Here is a 20180-nt window from a genome sequence, read left to right as displayed (position 1 = left end):
ATGTAATTCACTCCTAAGAGAATGCTCTTTCACCCTCTTTGGGCTTGACACACATTAGAGAAGGATGCGGAGAGCAGGAGATCACAGTTTCCAGCCACAGCAGAGGGACAGCTTTATCAGCACACAGCCCGTGTTTATACATCATCTATGAGTCTAACAGCAGAAGTGAATAATTACAATAGAAACCATGTGACTTACTGTCTAGCCCATCACAGATTCGGTTTGCTCAGCCCTGGGTGAAAGAAGGAACCATGACTCATTTGTTGGCTGATTGTTGGAACCAAGAGCAGGAACTCACTTCATGTCAATAGCCTCTTACATATTTTATTAATATGTATGTTTTATAATGCATTCATATGTATTTACACTTGTGTGCTGTGCATGTATTATCATGCTTGGCTCATTTTAGTTATTGGCTCACAAAGTATTATTGTCGTAATTTTAATGCGGTAGGAGAGTTCAAGGCAAATCTTGAACCCATGACACGTTCTCACTCACTTAGGATTCTTGTACCACATGTTGCAACAGCAGGTTCCAGGCTCATCTCAGGTCTTCCCTGCCTCAGCTCTGGAATCAGCTATGTTCCAGGGAGTCTGTGACTGACTGGAATTTCCCCAAGAGCAGGGGGAAAAATGATGAAAGCAAACCGTGGTGTCCAGCTTGTCTTTGTGTTCACCTGCAGATGGCAAATTTGCAGTGCAAAGTATCCCATCAGGCAGGTCTTCCTGATGGCCTCATCTAATGAAGTCACCCCTCCCCCATACTCCCATCTGTGCTCCTGGGCTACCACATTGTTCTGGTGGCTTTGTAGCACTCTGTTAATACTTCATTAGTATGTTTCAGAATTTTGCTTTCTCTCTCCATCTAGAGTAGAAAGAACCTGCCTTTTTTTTTTTTTAAAAAAAATTAATGGTGGCTAGGAGAGATCACATTTGACTTGTTTCTTGTGACAAATATCATTCACATCCTATTGCTAGACAACCTGATGCAAACTGCTCCTGAAAAATGGATACCTTACTTGTGATAAGTTCTGTGACACAGGATTCTGTCTGTTGATCTCCAATAATTAACTCAGTACCTACCAGGCAGGAAGCAGTTGTCCTTGCAGGTAGCCAGAATAGATGTACAACTTTTTGTGTAAGAGGTGAGGACTCCTTGGAGAAAATAGATTGCTGAGAGTGTGTCTTTGGAACCTTTACCTTGTTCTGGCTCCCTCCTGAATCCCTTTTCTGTTTCCCAGGTGCTCTGCCATGCTTTTCCCCCCATGCTAGACTGACAATTCCAAATACTGTGAACCTAAACAAATCCTTCTCCATTTAAACTGCTTTACTTGAGCATCTGATCATAGTGACCGACAGAAAGCCTGACCAACACAGAAGGTAATTTTAAGATGACTTATGCCTGATAAAATATTTGCTCAGTAAACATGAACACCTGAGTTTGGATCCCCAGTATCTGTGTATAAGTTGGAGAAGGGAAGGGGGCATGTCTATAACTCCAATGCTAGGGAGAAGTGGAGATGGGTGGATCCTAGGGGCTCATTAGCCAGCTAGTCCAGCCCAGATGGCAAGGTCAAAGTTCTAGGAAAGGCAGTTTCCAAACATACAACACACACAAATGTATAAATAAAACCAATTTTCTATTTCATCCTGTTATCCTCAATTGCTCTCCCACTCACCCCACAAAGAGAAACGTCAATTTTTTTTTAGTTGATAGACTATTTTAGACAACTACACATACGTGTGTGTGTGTGTGTGTGTGTGTTTGTCCTTTTTAAAGGTGGGAGAACTCTACCATTGAACATGTTAACCAGGTATCAAATAAATATACACACTATCCCTGAAGGTGGAAAACAATATATTAATTTATTTCCAAGAAAACAAAAACAGAAAACATCAAAACCAAAATGGATAGCATAGAGGAGGGTACCTTCATAGCTAGCTCACTAGCTCAAATGCTACTCTCTTCCAATATTAAAATATTTATGATAAAGAGGTGACCAGAAATGGACATGTAAACTTCTACTCCAGAAAAACTTCTCATTTCCCATGAGAGATCCAGTGTAAAACATTTCTTTTCAGGTGCTCTCATCTACGTAACAAGTAAAAAGAGACCCGTCTTAGACTTCACCTCAATCAAGAGCATCTCTGCCTTTCAACCATTTAGTACTCAATACAGTCCCATTTTATTTTTTTCAGGAGAAGGAAAAAGAAAGTTTTACATGAAAATGATTCCCTTTAAAGATGGTTAACATTCAGCAGGCACAATTACAGCACAAAAATGAAATGCTGGCAAGTGATGTCATTTAAAGCAAGTTTTTTTTTTCATTAGAACAAATAAATATTTATGAATGCTAAAGAGCTAAAAAGATGATCACATTCCTAAAGTTACATTTACTCATCTGTGTGTTGGGGAGTGACTATATGCAATGATGTGTGTGTTGAGGTCAGAGAGTAACTTGTGGGAGTGAACTCCCTTGTGTGGGTCCCAGGAATTGAACTCAAGTTGTTAGGCTTGGCGGCGAACACCCCCACATGCTGAGTCCTTACCACACATTTTTCTGAATGACAGAACTTTTTCTCAAAATGAACCCTGAGTCTGTTCTTAAACTCTGACTTCTTTGGAGATATTAAGTATGGCTTTATTTTTACCTTCTCAAAACAACCCTAGGGAAATGAGCTGAGAGGATCAGAAAGTTTCTAAATCCTTAGAATTTGCTTCTTAATGATCGTTAGCCATCCCAAGGCTTGTTATATCATCTGCAGGTACTCAGGTCACCCTTGAGACAGAGGCGTGCGAGTTTTGAATAAAATGAGACAAGAAGGAGCTGTGGGGGCCAACAGGCTTTAGCTTTTGTTTCCTCTTTCCTCCACGTCTCCAGATTAATCTCCCTATAATTACCCATCCCTATGGCCTGCTTTGTACACTTTGTACAATGTGTAGCCATTTTGTAAGCCTTAGAGCAGGGGCTCAAAAGCTGACACCACTTGTCAGTTTTACAACAGAGAAAATATCTGTCTTGTTTCCCTCTAGTGTCAACATGTGTCCAGAGGATCACAGATGTTCAAGAGGCATTTAGTGAATGCAGGTTCAACCAATGGATGAATGAATAACTGAAAAATGACACAGAAGTCCACTTACAATCACAAGCTCTTAAGTATCCAGGAACTCCTGTCAGCACCAATCATTTCGAGCTACCTGGAGGCTGTCCTGGTGTGGTTAAAACTGTGTACAACAGAACCGGGTCCCCATCTCTCATATAGAAACGGAACCCCAGACATAAGTTATCCACAGGTTCTGGACCCACACAATAGCACCTTTCCTGTGGGAAAGAAAGAATTCCTTCATTCCTGTGAGGATGTTTCAGTGTTCTCAGTGGAAAAGAGAACATTCTGGAACAGAACACGGAAATGCCCGGTGTCCCTGAGGTCCTTTTCCTGCAGCCACACAGTGGCTCCTGTCTTAAGCACATGCTCTGTCATGTTAATGGCTTTATACTGTATGCACAACTTCAGACACGAGTAATTGAGAACCGCAGTGTTCACAGGCCTGTTTGTGATGCTGGAGACGGAGCCCAGGTCCACACACGTCAATCAAATGCTCAGACACTGAACTATACAGTTCCTCAGCTCTTCAAGATCAGTTCCTTTTGTTTGTTTGGTTTTTGTTTTTCAAGACAAGGATTCTCTGTATAGCTCTGGCTGTCCTGGAATTCGCTCTATAGACCAGAACTCAGAGATCTGCCTGCCTCTGCCTCCAGAGTGCTGGGATTAAAGGTGTGCACCACCACCTCTGATCAGTTCTTGAGTAAACGAAATTAGTAAAGTTACTAGAAAGCTGTCTCTATGCCTATGTGTGACTGAGTACATAGTTGCTACAAATATGATATAAAAAATAAACCAGGATTTGGTTTTTTCAGACATATTACCTACCATTCTCCTTTCTAACAGCATATACTAATATGAATATCTGGCACAGAGACTGATGCATTTAAATTCATCACTGACCACAGCAGTAGACTAAGATGCAGACGAGCATCAGGTGACTTGCAGACATCAGAGCCAGGTGTGGCTGTACACTTGTAATAGCAGCACTTGGGTGGAGGGAGGTGAGGGAACCAAAGAGAGTTCAAGGGCATCCTGGGCTACCTGGCAAGAACCAGGGTAGCCAGAGATATATAGCAAGAGCTTGTCTTTTAAAAAAGAAGCAAAATGCTGGGTGGTGGTGGGGCATAGCTTTAATCCCAGCACTCGGGGAGGCAGAGGCAGGTGGATCTCTGTGAGTTAGAGGCCAACCTGGTCTACAGAGTGAGTTCCAGGACAGCCAAGGCTACGCAGAGAAACTGTGTCTCAAAAAACCAATTAAATAAAATAAAAAGAAGAGGAGGAAGAGGAAGAGAAAACATTCAAAAGAAATGGCCAGACTCATTAAAAATGGCAGGACAGCTGCATCCAGCCACCTGCCGATGTATCAGTGTCCAGCTGATACTTTCAGCATAGTCGTGAAGCCAGGTCCTGACGTTCTCCTGAAAGAAGTTTTTGAAGCCTTCAGCACAGTCAGTGCAAAAGTCTCTTGGAGAGAAAGGCTCCTCTTTATGCCTTGGGTTTCCCTTCAGGCCAGAGCTGCTGCGGATCAAAAATACCAGCTAGGCTGTATGGTGGTTTCACTCTGATTGAGGGTTCTCTCTCGAAGCCGCAGTTCCAGGCACTCCACGGTGAGAGGGTACGTGTTGAGCTCAAATTTGTTAGCAAATAGGCTTTCTGAATTTATTAGCCATTTTAAGTCTCCGTTTCCATAGATGCAAATGTCATGTACATAGTGACCTGTGGAGGGAAGGGGACAGAGACAACAGTTAGACGTCCCTGTCTTTAGAAGTCACAAATGATGGACTTGAGATAGTGGAAACCTAATCAAGTATGGTGAGATGCCAATGAAACAAGACTGGGCTGCCCTAACCCACCAAGAGCTTAAACTGCTTAGGACAAATGGCACAAATATGAACTTGAATAAGATGAGCACTGAATACAATGAAAACCATGCCCTGAAGGAGTTCATGCATGAGCGCATGAGAGCGGCAGGTAAATTCTAGAAGCACAGGGATGAAAGAGGGCCTTTCGCCTTGTGTTGTCTCTTCTCTGAGCTCTGATGGAGTCTACGCCAGTGTCAGCCCCACCTCTGAGGGCTACAGTAAGCCTCACTGATGTAGCATGTCAGCAGAGGACTCTGAGACAGATTCTGTATGCAGCCCAGGCTGCCTCTCCTGAGTGCTGGGATGGTGAGTGCCACTCTTGTGCCAGGATAGCACTGAAGTTCTTAATCCATCCCTTCACAACTGCTCCTCTGCAAACTGTCCCCACTGTCCTCTGTAGCCACCATCTTGGCCCATGCTCCTTCCATCTTCCTGTCTGGACTACTCTAAAGGGCGGCTCCTCTGGTGACTCCGTTGCCCTGTTAAACACACAGTGTGGCAGCCGGAGAGATTCTGTTAACACACAGGTGGAATAGATGTTCTGTGCTCAGAACTCTCACCACGGGCATTTGAGACCCCTGACTCTGGTCACTCTCTGTTCTTCTTCAATCACTTCAGACACACCATCTCCCCTGTCAGTTCCAAGCACAGCAGGCCCACTCTCCCTGACTCTCCCAGGGGCTCCCCTACACCCCGACAACCCTGTTCTCTCTCAGATAACATATAGCCCAGCACTGGTCACCACCTCAAGATCAGTTTCTCAGTAAGGCCCTCCCCACCCCATTTTTCTCATTCATTTGTGTTTTGGTATTTATTACCAATTGATGTGTGTGCATGTGTATACATGTATACATGTGTATACATGCACACGTGTAAACACAACACAAAGGAACACATGCATAGGATGTGTGTATCATATAGGGAATATACATATAAATATACAATATAATTATGCATAAACTTTACAAATTTATGATTTTATATATACATTCATTTTGTTTCATAAATATATCTTAAAATGTATAAGACTATAAATGACACAAACATTCTATGATATACATGGCATTTATCTGTTTGCAGAGATATATATATATATATATATATATATATATATATATATATGAGATACTATTTCTTGTCCTTTCTAGGCAAGGCCTTGCTACTCTTGGACTGTGAGTCCTCTGCCTCCAGAACAATGGTTGGGAAATATTTCAATTGCATTAGTAGCTGTTGAGTGATGGGATGGAAAAGGTCAAGAGGCCGATGAGTGGATGGGTTCTTCTGGGAAGCACAGGGTGACTGGTAGTGGTTTTGGAAAAACTGAAGGCAGTGTCTCTGGAAACACTGTAGAGAGGGGAAATGTCTGTTGGAATACAGGAGTCTGCTGGTCAGGCAAGCTGTCAGGACAGTGTGAAATGTCTACCAGGAGCCAAGTTCTCCCATTGACTGGCACCAAGCTTTAGCCTTTTCCTTCTCCCAGCAGGAGATTCCTGGGGAATCCCTAATGCCTTGGGGTGCTTTGTTTCAAGAGTCTAAAGAGAGGGTGAGCACTTGGGTGTCCTTCCAGAGCCTCTTCTATGTTGTGTTACTGAGTCACTACAGTAATGGCCGGAAGTGCCCCAGCCCCTTTCTGGACTCTGCCTCCTTCTTCTCTCTTGCATACTGGTTTGGAGGACCAAAACTGCATGAAGCTTCCAGGTGTTCATCAGCATAGTGGGTATTTAAAGGAGAAAGATGAAATATGAGTCCAAGGTGGGCTTGGGCCACTCAGGTTCTGTACAGTTAGCATGGTTCCTAGCTAGTGATCAATAAGGGCACCTACAAAAACACAAGGCTGACCAGTCTACACCTTCTCGACTAAGTAGGGATGGGGCATGGGTGAAGGCAGAGAGAAGAGGCTGCAGGCAAGTCTGTACTGGTGGGATGGACAGTGGCTTCTCTGATAGGGGAAGGCTATAGCTCAGGGTAATGATGCCACCTGGGTGACTGGTGTGGATGAGGCAGCTCAGAGGGGACTGTATGAATGCTATGGGAGGCAGTGTGGCTGGCTTGAGGCTGTGGTGAGGATGATGTATACAGACCCTTGGAATCTGACTGGGTTTTGGGGTTTTTTGTTTGTTTGTTTGTTTGAGACAGGGTCTCACTATGTTTCTCTGGCTGTCCTGAAATTCACTATGTAGACCTGGTTGGCCTCGAACTCACCGAGATCTATTTGCCTCTGCTTCCCAAGTGCTGGGATTAAAGGCATGTGCCACTCTGCCCATCTCTGACTGGGATTTTGTGAGAGGAAATTAGGATACAGTGAAAAGACACAAGAGGACGCAGGGAAAAGAAGTCATTTAAAAACCACAAGAGAAAGGACAAGAAAGGAGCCGACTCCACAGCATGTGATCTCACATTTTCAGTCTTGAGAAAAATGAGGAAATTTCTGATATATAAGTTGTCCAACCTGTGGCTGCTTTGGCATAGCAGCACAAGCAGGTAGATACACCCTCTCACTACGTGCTAGGTGGTGTTGGGAGTGGACGATGCCCAGGCCGGATGGAATTCCTTCTTCATAAGGGTCTGTAGAAACGACAATGACTAGCGGAGAGGGGGGCACATTTCTGCAATCCCAGAACTTTGGAGATAGAAGTGGGAGAATCCAAATTTCAAGGTCTTCTTTGGCTACATAGCAAGTTCTGGGTTACTCTGGGCTACACAAGACCCTGTCTCATTCCATCCCCTACTGTGCCAAAAAAGGCAATGACTTAGGGTCACTAGTTTCTGTCTATTTAGGGAAGAAACCTTTCTCCTTGATGTCACCTGCCATGTGGCAGAGTGATCACAAACATCTGAAGCTCTCCAAGTCACTCCTGGCCTGTGTGTGCAGAGAAGAGAGTGATGTGGGGGCAAGGTGTGAGCATGCTCTGTCACAAGAATGTGACATCACCTGTCCCAGCCCCTGCACTCCCAAAAGGAACAGTAAGCAAGGGACAATGAGAAAGCAGAAATTAGCAAGGACAAAGTTCATTTTAAGTTGAAAGTACCATCTCTCCTTGGCAGTTCTGAGATTAAGAACATCTGAGAAACCGGGCGGTGGTGGCGCAGGCCTTTAATCCCAGCACTTGCAGAGGCAGGTGGGACTCTGTGAGTTCGAGGCCAACCTGGTCTACAGAGTGAGTTCCAGGACAGCTGGAGCTGTTCCACAGAGAAACCCTGTCTCAAACAAAACAAAACAAAAAACAAACAAAAATCCCTAAACCCAAAACAACAGCAGCAGCAGCAATAAAACAGAATGTCTGAGAAATAGAAACTTATCTGATGTCTGAGGCGCCAGGCTTCTCTAACAACCACAGATCAGTCTGTGCACTCCAAGCTCTCTCTGCACAAGAACCCCTCTATTAAGTTTACAATTACCCTTGTGCCAACAGCAACAGGCAGTACGGCCTCAGAGGGGGAGACCTTACCGTGGCAGCCTCCGTGCTTATTTTCCATATCCATCCACTTGATGGCTCTGAGGTTACCTGTCCAGGATGCATTTGGCATGGCGCCAGGGACTCCTGCAATGATAATAAAATAGCAATAAGAACTAGGAGCTCAACCCACTACTCAGTCTCCACAGCTCTTCTTTGTCCTTCAGGCTGTTGTGTGCTGTAAGACAGTTGTTCCCCTGGGGTTCTACCCAGGAGACAGCAATAGCACTCTCTTCCCATATGTGACAACCTAAAAATGTCTGCAAACATTGCCTCATGTCCTATGGGGAAGCAACATTGTCTCATTTGAGCAACACGGTGGCAAGCCATCTCAGTAGCCTCCACTTATCTCAATAAATTCTGGATAAGTCATGAAAGGGCCCACTTAGCCACACAGGGCAGTTAAACCCTCAAATAATACAAAACTCATGGCTGGAAATGAGGGGGAGGGTTTTAGAATCCACACCTCCAAGGCATTTGAGAGTGTATATAAGAATCGATACAAATACGAAAGAGGCATACTCTGCTTTGTGAGAACTTTAGCACTTTTTACCATGATGAATACAATTTATAATTTAACTTATATAGAATGCTATTTAGAGGTAATGATGCTATGCAAGTATCTGTACTCAAAATGCAACAGTCCTCTCATAGGAAAATCTAAGATGCTAAAATATACTTTGGTAGGGAGGATAATGGCCCTTTTACACACACACATTCTCTCTCTCTCTCTCTCTCTCTCTCTCTCTCTCTCAATACTGGAACATGTGGATATGCTAAATTGCATGACAAAGAGGAATGGCGATTGCGCTTCAGCTGGGCTTCCAATAGGTTTTCCTGAATTATTTGGATGAGAGCAATTTCATCACAGTTACATAACCGGCTTTAGGGCAAAGGCCCTAGCACTGGGAGGCACGATACACTACACTCGGCCTTTCACTCCAGTGTACCAATCAAAGATAAGATCACTATCAAAGGTAAAGAACAAAGAACTCATGCACATTGGGAAGTACAGAGAAAGGGGGCCAATAACACCTTGTCCATCTTCATCTTTGGGGTACTGATGCGAGCTTTACGTTTAAACAGAGGGAGACTGTTTAAAGGGTGGGATGGAGGCAAGAGGCAGGCAGATTAAGCAAGTCTTGTCAAAGCCTGATCTGGTTGATAATTATCTCCCTTTTGGTTGTGCAAGGTGGTTGGAAGACGTTCAGATTGCTTGGTGGGTCGAGGCAGTTCCAGGAGGTGACTGCCCCTCCTGCTTGGGTGTGATCTTACCAGAGGATAAGCAGATCTATGAGGCTCTGCTGCTCCTAGGACTCAGCACAAGCACGGGTCCAGGACAATCATTAGAGACTTCCTGCCACCTGGGGTGGAGCATGGGAGTGGGGCTCCAGAGCTGAATGCTGTAAAATCTGACAGGGAGGTTCCTTTCCTCTTATCTTCATGCCTTTTTGCCTCCGGTGAGATGAGATAGTTTTCGAAGCCTCAGATTTTAGACAAACACCCCTTTAATGCAGAAGTAAGCAAAATTCAGGAGGCAGGTACAAAAGGAAGGCAAACAAAAAGGCCAGCCTTTCATCCAGTCTTAGTTTCCCTGTGATGAGGGTACAGGGCTCCCTAGGATTCAGTTTACAGCAACAGTGGAAGGGGAAGGCCGAAGAGGTGGTCAGCTGTGGTAGTTTGAAGGTAGGGGAAGGACCCCCAGAGAAGAATTCAGGTCCAAAGGCAAGAAAATGGAGGTTCCCAGAAGCGGATGGGAACACAGTCCAGCCAGTGTCTGGGTTCTAGTGTTACTTCCAATCTCAGAACAGCAAGACAATCTCTGTGTTGTTTTTAATTCTCAATTTTGTGATAATCTTACTGGACTTTTTAGGGTAAGGGCTTGGGCTCTGGAGCTCCCACAAGCCAGGACTGTCTACCTGTCTGTCCCAGCATGCCAGCCAATGATTGGACAAAAGCAACAGTGGAAAGCAGAGAAAGTTTATTCAAAGTGGTCACAATGGGAAAAATGAATCATGAGGTCCTGACCCAACCCGCAAGCCAGTCTTTAGTGTCCTGTCTGAGGTTTAGGTTTAAATAGAGGCCAGGGAATGAGCAAGATTCAGTAGCCTTGGTTATGGTGTGGTCTCACCTACCATTGACTTTCTGCCCTGTTTTGTAAGGTGGTCAGAACTGTGGGAAATCCCTTCCTGGGAGGTGAGGTCCCCCTCTGTGGTACCAGACCCTCAGCTTTCCCCTTCTCCCATCAAGGATTTTCTGGGGAATTTTAACTCTGGAATTCACTGCCTTAAAGTCTGATGGAGGGGCTCATGTATCTCTGGATTATCCTTTCTCTTCCAGGACAGTTAGAATGTAATTTATTATAGTCTCAAATGGAAAACTGATTATGGAAAAAGATGGCATTTTTTCCAATAGGGGTAGAGGGTAAAAATCTAATTGAGCATTTAAAACTAACCCATCTTAGCTGGGTGGTGGTGATCACGAACGCCTTTAATCCTAGCACTCAAGAGGCAGAGGCAGGTGGATTTCTGTGAGTCTTGGTCTCCAGAGCGAGTCCCAGGACAGCCAACACTACTCAGAGAAACCCTGTCTCAAAAAACCAAAACCAATAAACTAACACATCTCATTAAAGAAAATTAATAAAAATGTATATTTCAGAAGAAAACAGTCCTGTTCTGTCAACCTGTTGATACATGATAATTGTGTACCAGTCTAAATCTAGAGTGGTACCATGTCTCCCAACTAAAATGAAATATTGTCACATCCTTTCCTGTAAATAATGTGGATCTTTAACCCTTGGGCTCTCTACCACATACCCTTTTCTTCTTTTTCTTATTGGTTTTTGTCTCCGAAACTTGAAAGCATTCCACAGAAACACTACAACAGAGGTACCACCACTTCCTGCAACTCTGTGTTTAGACATCATAACTGATATTATAGTGCCTGCCTAGCCAAAAGAAGCTTTTGTATTTTGCTCTTGATACATACTCCTAAATAACCTAGATTAAAAGAAAAATAATTCATACTAACACTTGCCTGGGGATCGTGGAAAGCCAGGAAGGAATTCAATTTATTTTACTTTGTCAAACTAATCTGTATGTGATGTTTATGAGTCTATTTAGATTAAATAAGCACACCAGACAACTGAATAAAACATCTGCCTCATGGCTATCTTTAAGCTATTACTCTTTAAGCAAGCACATTTCTGAGAAGATATCTTTTTCTCCTATCCTCATTAATATTGATTGTACAAATGGAGAAGTGCATTCTGTTATCACAGTGATAACGGAGTGACTCCCTACCTTTTGAATAGATACATACATTCATTAATCCCTAGCTAATAAAATCCCAAACTCCTGGGCTGAAGAGATAGCGCAGCAGTTAAGAGGACCGACTTCTCTTCCTGAGGACCTGGGTTCAATTCCCAGCACCCACAGGGCAGCTAACAACTGTGTAACTCCAAGATCTGACACCCTCACATAAACATACATTCAGGCAAAACACTGATTCACATTAAAATAAATAAGTAAATACATAAATAGATAACCTAACTCTTAAAAAGGAAAGAAATTCCAAACTCCTATGCTTTCTGTCTAATGACAGGCCTCAAACATGTCTGTTTAAATATTATCTGTGGTTCATGTTTGTGCATAAAATGACATTTATTAACATAAGAGGAACAATTCCACTTTCTCCAACCCCTCATCTCCCATAGTCTCCTGGGGCATAGAGAAGTCTGGAAGAAATGGGTGTAGCTACTGGTATATAGAGAGCTGTTCCAATGTGCTTCGTGGACTGCAATATTGGCGTCACCTGGAAATTCAGTAGAAATGCAGAATCATTGGGCCCCCACCCAGACTTCCTGAACAAAGACCAGCACCTCCCTCCCTAGGACTGCAGAATCCTGTGCAGAACCAAGTGTGAGAAACGACGAGAGGCACCATTAAGAGGATACCATTGGGGCTGGAGAGATGACTCAGAGGTTAAGAGCACTGGCTGCTCTTCCAGAAGTCCTGAGTTCAATTCCCAGCAGCCACATGGTGTCTCACAACCATCTGTAATGAGATCTGGTGCCCTCTTCTGGCCTGCAGGAATACAGGCAGGTAGAACACATTATATGTAAGTAAATAAACAGAAAAACAAACAAGCAAACAAACAAAAAACCAACAACACTCAAATCTGCTCCAATGGTCAAATTGTTACTTTATATCCTTTCTTCAATTTAATTAATTCATCTCCATTGCTAGGACATATGTATTTGTTTCTTATTTTATTTCTATTTTATGTGTATTTGGCTTGCATGCATATTTGCATGTATACATGTGTTTGGTATCCTAGGAGCCAGAAGAGAGCATTGGATCCCCAGGGACTGGAGTGACTGGAGTTGTGAGCTGCCACATGGATGCTAGGAACCAATCCCAGGTCCTCTGCTCAGTATTATGGGGCATTCCCCCCTCCCCCTTACTGTCTGAGAGTTTCTGTACCAATGAAGTCAGTAAATGAAACCTGTGGCTTTTCAGTTTAGACTGTATGCAACCCACGGGGGAGGGAAATTACATCATCTCTCACACACACATTCAGATAATACAAACAGATGCTTCATAAAACAGTACTCGGGCTTCTTACACACATGACATTTGTTTAAACTGCTATCTAGCTTCCTTTAAAAAAAATTCTGACCAAAAAGAGCTGAGTGGGGGCTGGAGGTATAGTCTAGGTGGTAGAATGCTTACCCAGCACACACACAGCCCTGGGTTTGATCCTCAGCACTGAATAAACTGGATGTGGTGGCAAAAGCCTGAAGGCTGGTAAATCACACCACTCGGGAAGTAGCGGCAGAAGGATCGTAAGTTCAAGACCATCCTCTACCACATAGAGAGTTGGGGTCAACCTGGGATATATGAGACGCTGCCTCAAAAAACAATTTACTAAAGTGTCTTCGAAATACTGTGATGGGAAATAACTGCTACACACAGGCTTCAATTCTGTTGTCATTGCCCCTATTATTATTATTATTATTATTATTATTATTATTATTATTTATTATTTTATTGGTCAGGGGTCTGGGAGGATCCTCACAGGGCATCTGGGTAAGACAGAATTTATCTTTGACTCACAAGAAACGAGACAAAGGCTCGTTTTCTTTCTTTGTTTTTTTTTTCCTCATTATTTCCAGGGTAGGGCAAAAAGATTGTCAATGTTACCAGAGAAAACATTTTCACCAAAAAACCCCACTTCTCTCATTTGCTCTTCATAGGCTTCTGTAAATAGAACATTTGAGGTAAGGTTTGCAGAGTGACCTGGAATGTTTTTCTTGGGTCCCGGCCTTTACTGGTCAAATAACTATGTTTGCTAAATAAATGAATAAGATTCTTTGAAATGCGAGCTCTATTTATACAAACCTCATTTCTCCTCATTATCTTCCCAGAGCTTCCTCCTCATTTGGGGAAATTCGTGCATAACAACCAGTTCCAGCAATTGCTTGATTCAAGCTCAGATCTGGCCTCTGACACTCTCTTGTTAGACATGAGAGGAATTTAAATATCAAATATTGAAAGAGATGTCTCACAATTTAATGACGGTGCTAGACAAGGAGATGATTCTAGAATGAGCTCGGCTAACAAGGAGGAAAAGCTACCTTGACTGCACCCTGCTTTGGTCCATTCAAACCAATTTCTTCAAAATAAGATGAGAAATTAATTTTTGGAAGATACAGATCTAGCTGAGGCTGTTGACTATGATATCATTACCCATACTGACTGACATACAATTCTGAAGTCATGACTTCAAGTCTGCCTGCAATTATTAGTTGTTTGACTTTAAATAACTAATCATTCTTTTGAAGGCAAGGTATAACAAATCCTGGCAGGATATTGTCAGCACAGCCATCTCTGGCTACCCTTGGGGGATTGGATTCAGGATCTCTTCCCCCTGCTTCTTTGGGTACCAAAATCTGAAGATGGTCAAGTCCCTCATAGAAAATGGTATAGGATCTTCCCATATAACTGGCCTGGCAGGAAGGAGGATATTTTTTTATTATTGTTTATATATTGTTTTTGTTATTGTTATTCTTTCATTATTTTTTTTCCCCCAGACAGGGTCTCTCTATGTAGTCCTGGCTGTCCTGGAACACTCTGTGTTGACCAGGCAGGCTGTCCTCTAACTCCAGAAATCTGCTTGCCTGGGCCTCCTGAGTGCTGGAATTAGATGTGTCACCATGGCCAGCCTAAGAAGGATATTCTAGAGACACTGTGTCCCTCCCATTGGCTATCTGACTACTGAAACAACGGTCCCTAAGGAATTGGGATTTCCCCAGGAATAGCATGCTGGCAGAACCTGGTGCCAGCCTGAGGGAGAACTTGCCTCCTAGGAACAGATTCTGGCAACCTTGCAGACCGCCTTGCAGGAGGACTCAGAGCAGAGACAATGATGGACCAAACCACACCTTGTCCAGGGTCTGCTTAGCGTCATGTGCCTCAAACTCTCTACTTCAACCAGGTCATATCAGGAGGGGCTTGGGGGTGAATCTCTTTGTCCTTCCGAACGTAGCCAACATTGACTAAATCTCCTTTGGCTGCTTTTCACTATCAGCTGTTTCCCCGGGGTTAAAAGAGAGTAGGTGGCCAAACCAGGCTTATTAAGGATGTCAGAATTCAGGCTCTAGTAACTCCAGCAACATTGGAAATAATCTGTCGTTGGATCACATAGGACCAACAGAATATAACTCTGTGTTCACAGTTCTCATCCTGTGTTGTTTAGGGAATAATCATCTGTACGTGCTCCACAGAGATTTGATTATTTTGTTTTTAGCACTTTTGGTTTGTTGTTGGTTGAATTTGCAGATGTAGAAGTAAATGGAGGTAGACAGACAACTAGTAAAAGAGATACAACACACGTACTGTGTTTAGCAATTAATCACTTCCTAGAAGTTTGAAAACATAATCCTTCTATCAAAGCCTCAGGAAACGTATGTTTCTTTTCCATTGCTATGATGAGAAACAACAGAGAAAGACATCATTTTGACTTACAGTTCCAAAAAGATGGAATCCATCACGCTGCAACCACACTCAGGAAGCAGACAGTGAACAGCAAGTGGTTCAGGCTATAAAACCTCAAAGCCCACCCCAATGATGTAGTTCCTCTATCAAGTCTCCATTCCCTGAAGGTTCCACAATCTTCAAACACCGAGACCAGCTGGGGACCAAGTGTTTCAACACATGAGCTCCCAGAAGACATTTTATATTCAAACGACAACAGCTTACATATGATTCTCTATTGTGGGATGTCCTGTATATTGCAAGGAATTTAGCAACAGCCCCGGCCACTGCCCAGTAGCAATCCTCCAATCCCAATGTGTCAATTGAACATCTCTCTCTACACGTACTGCGAAATGTCCCATGAGGCTCAAGATTACCCTTCATTATATGGAACGGTAAAACAATAAACAAAGCAAAACATACACCGGAATATCAACTTGTATAATGTTAATAAACCAGGCACACACACTTGCATGTAAAATGTAAGTCAAGCAGAGCGAAAGAGATGACTCAGCATTTAAGAACACCCACTGCTCTTCCAGAGGACTCAGGTTCAATTCCCAGCACCCAGACGGCAGCTCACAGTTGTCTATAACCCCAGGTCTAGAACTTCTGACACCCTCCCACAGACATACATGCAGTCAAAACACCAATATAGGTCAAATCCAGGCAGTGGTGGCCCACACCTTTAGTCCCAGCACTCTGGAGGCAGAGGCAAGCGAACAGCCTGGCCTACTGCGTGAGTTCTAGGACAGCCAGGGCAACACAGAGAAACCCTGTCTTGAAAACAAACAAACAAACAAAAAACAAAAACAAAAAAAGGAGGGGAGACAAGGAAATAGCAGTTTGCTTTATTTTGGAAAATGTCGGTGATGTTGACTTTTTTGTTTGTTTGTTTTTTAGAGAGTGTTTCTCTGTGTAACACTCTTAGCTGTCCTGGAACTTGTTTTGTAGATGGGGCTCACTGAGATCCACCACCCTCTGCCTCCCAAGTGCTGGGATTAAAGGTGCCACCACTACCGCTGGGAAGTGTTTAAGATGTTGTTTAAGACTTCTTAATAGCAATATATATATATATATATATATATATATATATATACATATATATATGTCTGAATCGTTGTTTTAGTAATTGGGCCTATGATTATGCTAATAACTCAACCAAAGAAAAATATAGAAAATGTCACTGCTGATTGATTGTCTTTAATAATAAACAGGTTGAATTCTAATAACGGGAATGTGGGGTTAAGAAATCCAGATCCCATTCTGATTATAAATATGATCAGTTAGGGTTTACTGTGGGTGTTTTCTACAGCTTTTCAGTCCCTAAACAGTCACCTGGCATCCACATAGAACATCTTTGCATTTATCTGATAACTACTAACAAATGGGCTACTAGCCATAAAAGGGGATGGGCAGACCAGAGAAAGGACCCCCCCCCATTTTAGAACCTAAGTGATTTTATAAATGTCCTAATATATCCCAGCTTGATGCCAATCTCTATAAACTAGAACTGGGAAAACAGATGTGACTCAGCAGTGTGGAGGGGGTGAGACAATGTGGCTTGGAGAGAGGAGGGGAGGGGAGGGGAGGGGAAGGGAGAGGAGAGGAGGGGGTTTGCTATGGTTTTATGCGTGCTAAACAGCCATCCTACTACTGAGCTGCAGCTCAGCCCAATGTGTTGATTTTATTTCAAGATAAAAACTTATCTTAAAATAAGACCTATCTAAATTCTTTTTTGCGTACTTCCTACACCCTAGAGTAGATGCTGGTACATAGACACAGACAGATAGACAGACAGACAGACAGACAGACAGACAGACACACACACACACACACACACACACACACACACACACACACACACACCTAGTCTTTTACCAGTAATAGGAGGTACTAAAGTAGTCAAGTGCCTTAGTACTGTGTGTGTGAGAGAGAAGGCAACCTTAGGTGCCATCACCTTGTTTTTTCAGACAGGGTTTCAAGGTCCTATCTCAACAAACAAAATGACATGAAATCACAAGTTGTTGATAATGGCTCTTCAAGCTACCAAAAGAAGCAGATGAGGAGTGGGGTAAGTCTGGGGGAGAGTGTCTGCAAAAGAGACATGTGGGAAGGGTATCAGGTCACCCTCGGGAATTGCCACCCAGAGTTCTGGCAGTCCTTGATCAGAAAAACCCACAGAACCTCAAAAACTTCCTTCTAGTCACTGAAGTTGGGGAGGACCTTTGTTTGTTTGTTTGTTTTGAAGGGACCAACTCCCCATTTCGGCAGCCATGACAGTAACATGTGCTTGCCATGACCTTGTCCTAGTCACTAGAAGTCAGATGCCTGCCTCGTGGCAAGGAACCAATCAGAAGTTAGCTGGTGGTGCTGTGCTTTACGGCTCTGGGTGGGCTTTACGGACAAGTGCACAGCAATGACGCGTAGAGCATAGCAACCACCCTGGGAGGGCCTATGGGCCATAACAACCAGTTGGCCAATCAACACAGGGCAAGCCCTCCAAGCCTGCAGGCACACCAATCCTGAGCCTGTGCGTACCCCTAGACACTCCCCTTACGCTGCCCTACAAGATCTCTATGCAGCCCCTTTGAGCTGTCTTTGCTGGCCCTCCGCCATGGTGGGTGAGTGAAAGACCCAAGCTAACATGGGGTTAGCTCGTTAAACAATAATAAAGCCTCATGCAGTTTGCAGCAAGTTTTCGAATCCGCCTGGTGATTGGGGTGACCGAGGTCCTAGGCTGGGACCCCCGAGGCCTGAGTTTTCCAGGGGTCTAACAGTTTGTTCCTAGTAAACTCTTTACTGATTTTTAAAAGCAGCAGTAGTTGGTGAGGACTGAATGAAGAGCCAGCCAGAGAAGCAGGCGCACATGGGTGCAGGGAGGAGGCCAGGGGGCTCTGACATGCTCTTAACCACGGAAACATCTCTCCAGCCCCTATCTTTTAGGTTTGCATCTCTACATCTAGGTTCTACACACAAGTAGGTTAGAAGCATCTGAGGAACTCTGAAAAACAAATACGAATCCAGCACCTCCCCACCAGTGTTGCACAAGAGCGTGATCTCAGCTCTGGAGAGGATAGATGAAGCTAGAGCACTGTGGCTCCCAGGCATGTCTGGACTACAAACACTCAGAGACACTGTCACAAACAAACCAAGCCCCAGCTCCCTCTCGGGGATCTGGATTAGGACCAACCTGTGAGACCAGTATCCTCTGGTCACTGCTGCTCTGGTGCTGAGAGTAACAGCAGGCCCTACCTCCCATTGATGGACCAAGGTGTGGCTCCCACCTTGGATTTTTTTTAACTGTGAATTCTGGGGATCAAATCCAGGTCCTCCAGCTTGCAAGGCAAGCACTTTGCCTACCTAGCCTTCCTTTCCCAGTCCCTCTCCCCTTCCCTTTCTAAAGGCCAAAAGGGAACTTACTTTGATGTTTTCCCCTGAGGTACTGGGAAATCAACTCAGATCTTACACATGCTAGTAAGTGCCCCAAGCTACATCCCCTGGGTTGGTGTTTTCCGGTTGTTTGCTTGCTTTTGAGAAGGAATGTGTTTAGACTGGGTCTAATTCTGTACTCCAGGCTGATCCCAGCCTCACCATGTAGTCCAATCTGGCCTCAGAATTTGAAGGACCCTCCAGCTCCATCTTCCTGAGTGCTGGGATTACAGGCTTTTGCCACCACATCTGCCTGGCACCTGGTTCTTCATGGACCACTTTCCCTGATACTCCTGCAGTGTCATCTATGCCACCTTCCACAACTAAGAACTGAGCATCAGCGAGAGGTTCTTTTCAAATCTTCGAAGTTTTATTTTCAACTTTCAGGAATTTAAAGGGTAAAGTTTGAAGAAGCAGCTGTTTTTTTTTTTTTTTTTCGGTTTACCTAAATTAGCTACTCCTAGCTTCACATTTGCTTTATGTATCTACAGTTTCCCTCTCAAGTGACTATTCTACAGCTTGTAGGGGAGGGGCGAAAGGAGGTAATAAAGGTTGATTTAAATAGTGCATGAAAATTTAAACAGGCCAAATCGAAAATACACAGATACTACAAAACCTAATGCCTACAAATAATAAACTGATAAATGTAACTCGCCCTATAAGCAAACTAAAAGACAAAAGCCACATGATCATCTCAGTAGATGCAGAAAAGGCCCAGAAAGAACTGCTAGAGATATCACTATCCCCACTTTCAAGTTGCACTACAAAACTATAGTGATAAAAACAGAGTGGTATTGGCACAGAACGTACACAATCATCAATGGAATCAAATTGAAGACTCAGATATAAATCCATACACCTATGGACTCGTGATTTTTGGTAAAGAGGCCGTAAGTACACACAGGGAAAAAAAAGACACTATCTTCAACACATGGTGCTGGTCAAACTTCATGCCTATATGTAGAAGAATCCAAATAGATCTGTATCTATCAGCCTGCACAAAACTCAAGTCCAAGTGGATAAAAGACTAAAGGTAAAATACCAATACAGAGTCAGGTATAGAAATTAGGATATTTATTAGGGAGTGCCCTACTTACTCAGGACAGCTTTGCCAGCCGGCAGGGAACAAGGTAAGTAGAACAAGCCGATGAGTAAAGGGAAGAAGGGACTCCCATGTGCGTGCCCCTCACTCTTAAACCTTCCTCACAGACACCCTGACCACACCCTAGTGGGCATAGTCCGGCACACCAGTAGCCAGCCCCGAGCAGGCGTGGTTAGGGTGTTCCC

At 43.7% G+C, this 20180-nt stretch overlaps 1 protein-coding gene across 1 annotated transcript in view; it reads right to left on the bottom strand.

Annotated features, from left to right (window-relative positions):
- Positions 1 to 4632: 4632 nt before the first annotated feature.
- Positions 4633 to 20180, bottom strand: part of LOC100760161 (N-acetyllactosaminide beta-1,6-N-acetylglucosaminyl-transferase) — a 31666-nt gene continuing 16118 nt past the window's right edge. Inside the window, exons 2-3 of the mRNA XM_027410400.2 lie at positions 8419 to 8511; positions 4633 to 4823 (exon numbers count right to left, since the gene is read on the bottom strand). Coding sequence (XP_027266201.1) covers positions 4633 to 4823; positions 8419 to 8511 — 284 coding nt within the window. The remainder of the gene's footprint in view (positions 4824 to 8418; positions 8512 to 20180) is intronic.

Source organism: Cricetulus griseus, chromosome 3, assembly GCF_003668045.3.
Source record: "Cricetulus griseus strain 17A/GY chromosome 3, alternate assembly CriGri-PICRH-1.0, whole genome shotgun sequence".
Classification (NCBI taxonomy): Eukaryota; Metazoa; Chordata; class Mammalia; order Rodentia; family Cricetidae; genus Cricetulus; species Cricetulus griseus.
This window is presented reverse-complemented; position numbering and strand designations above follow the sequence as displayed.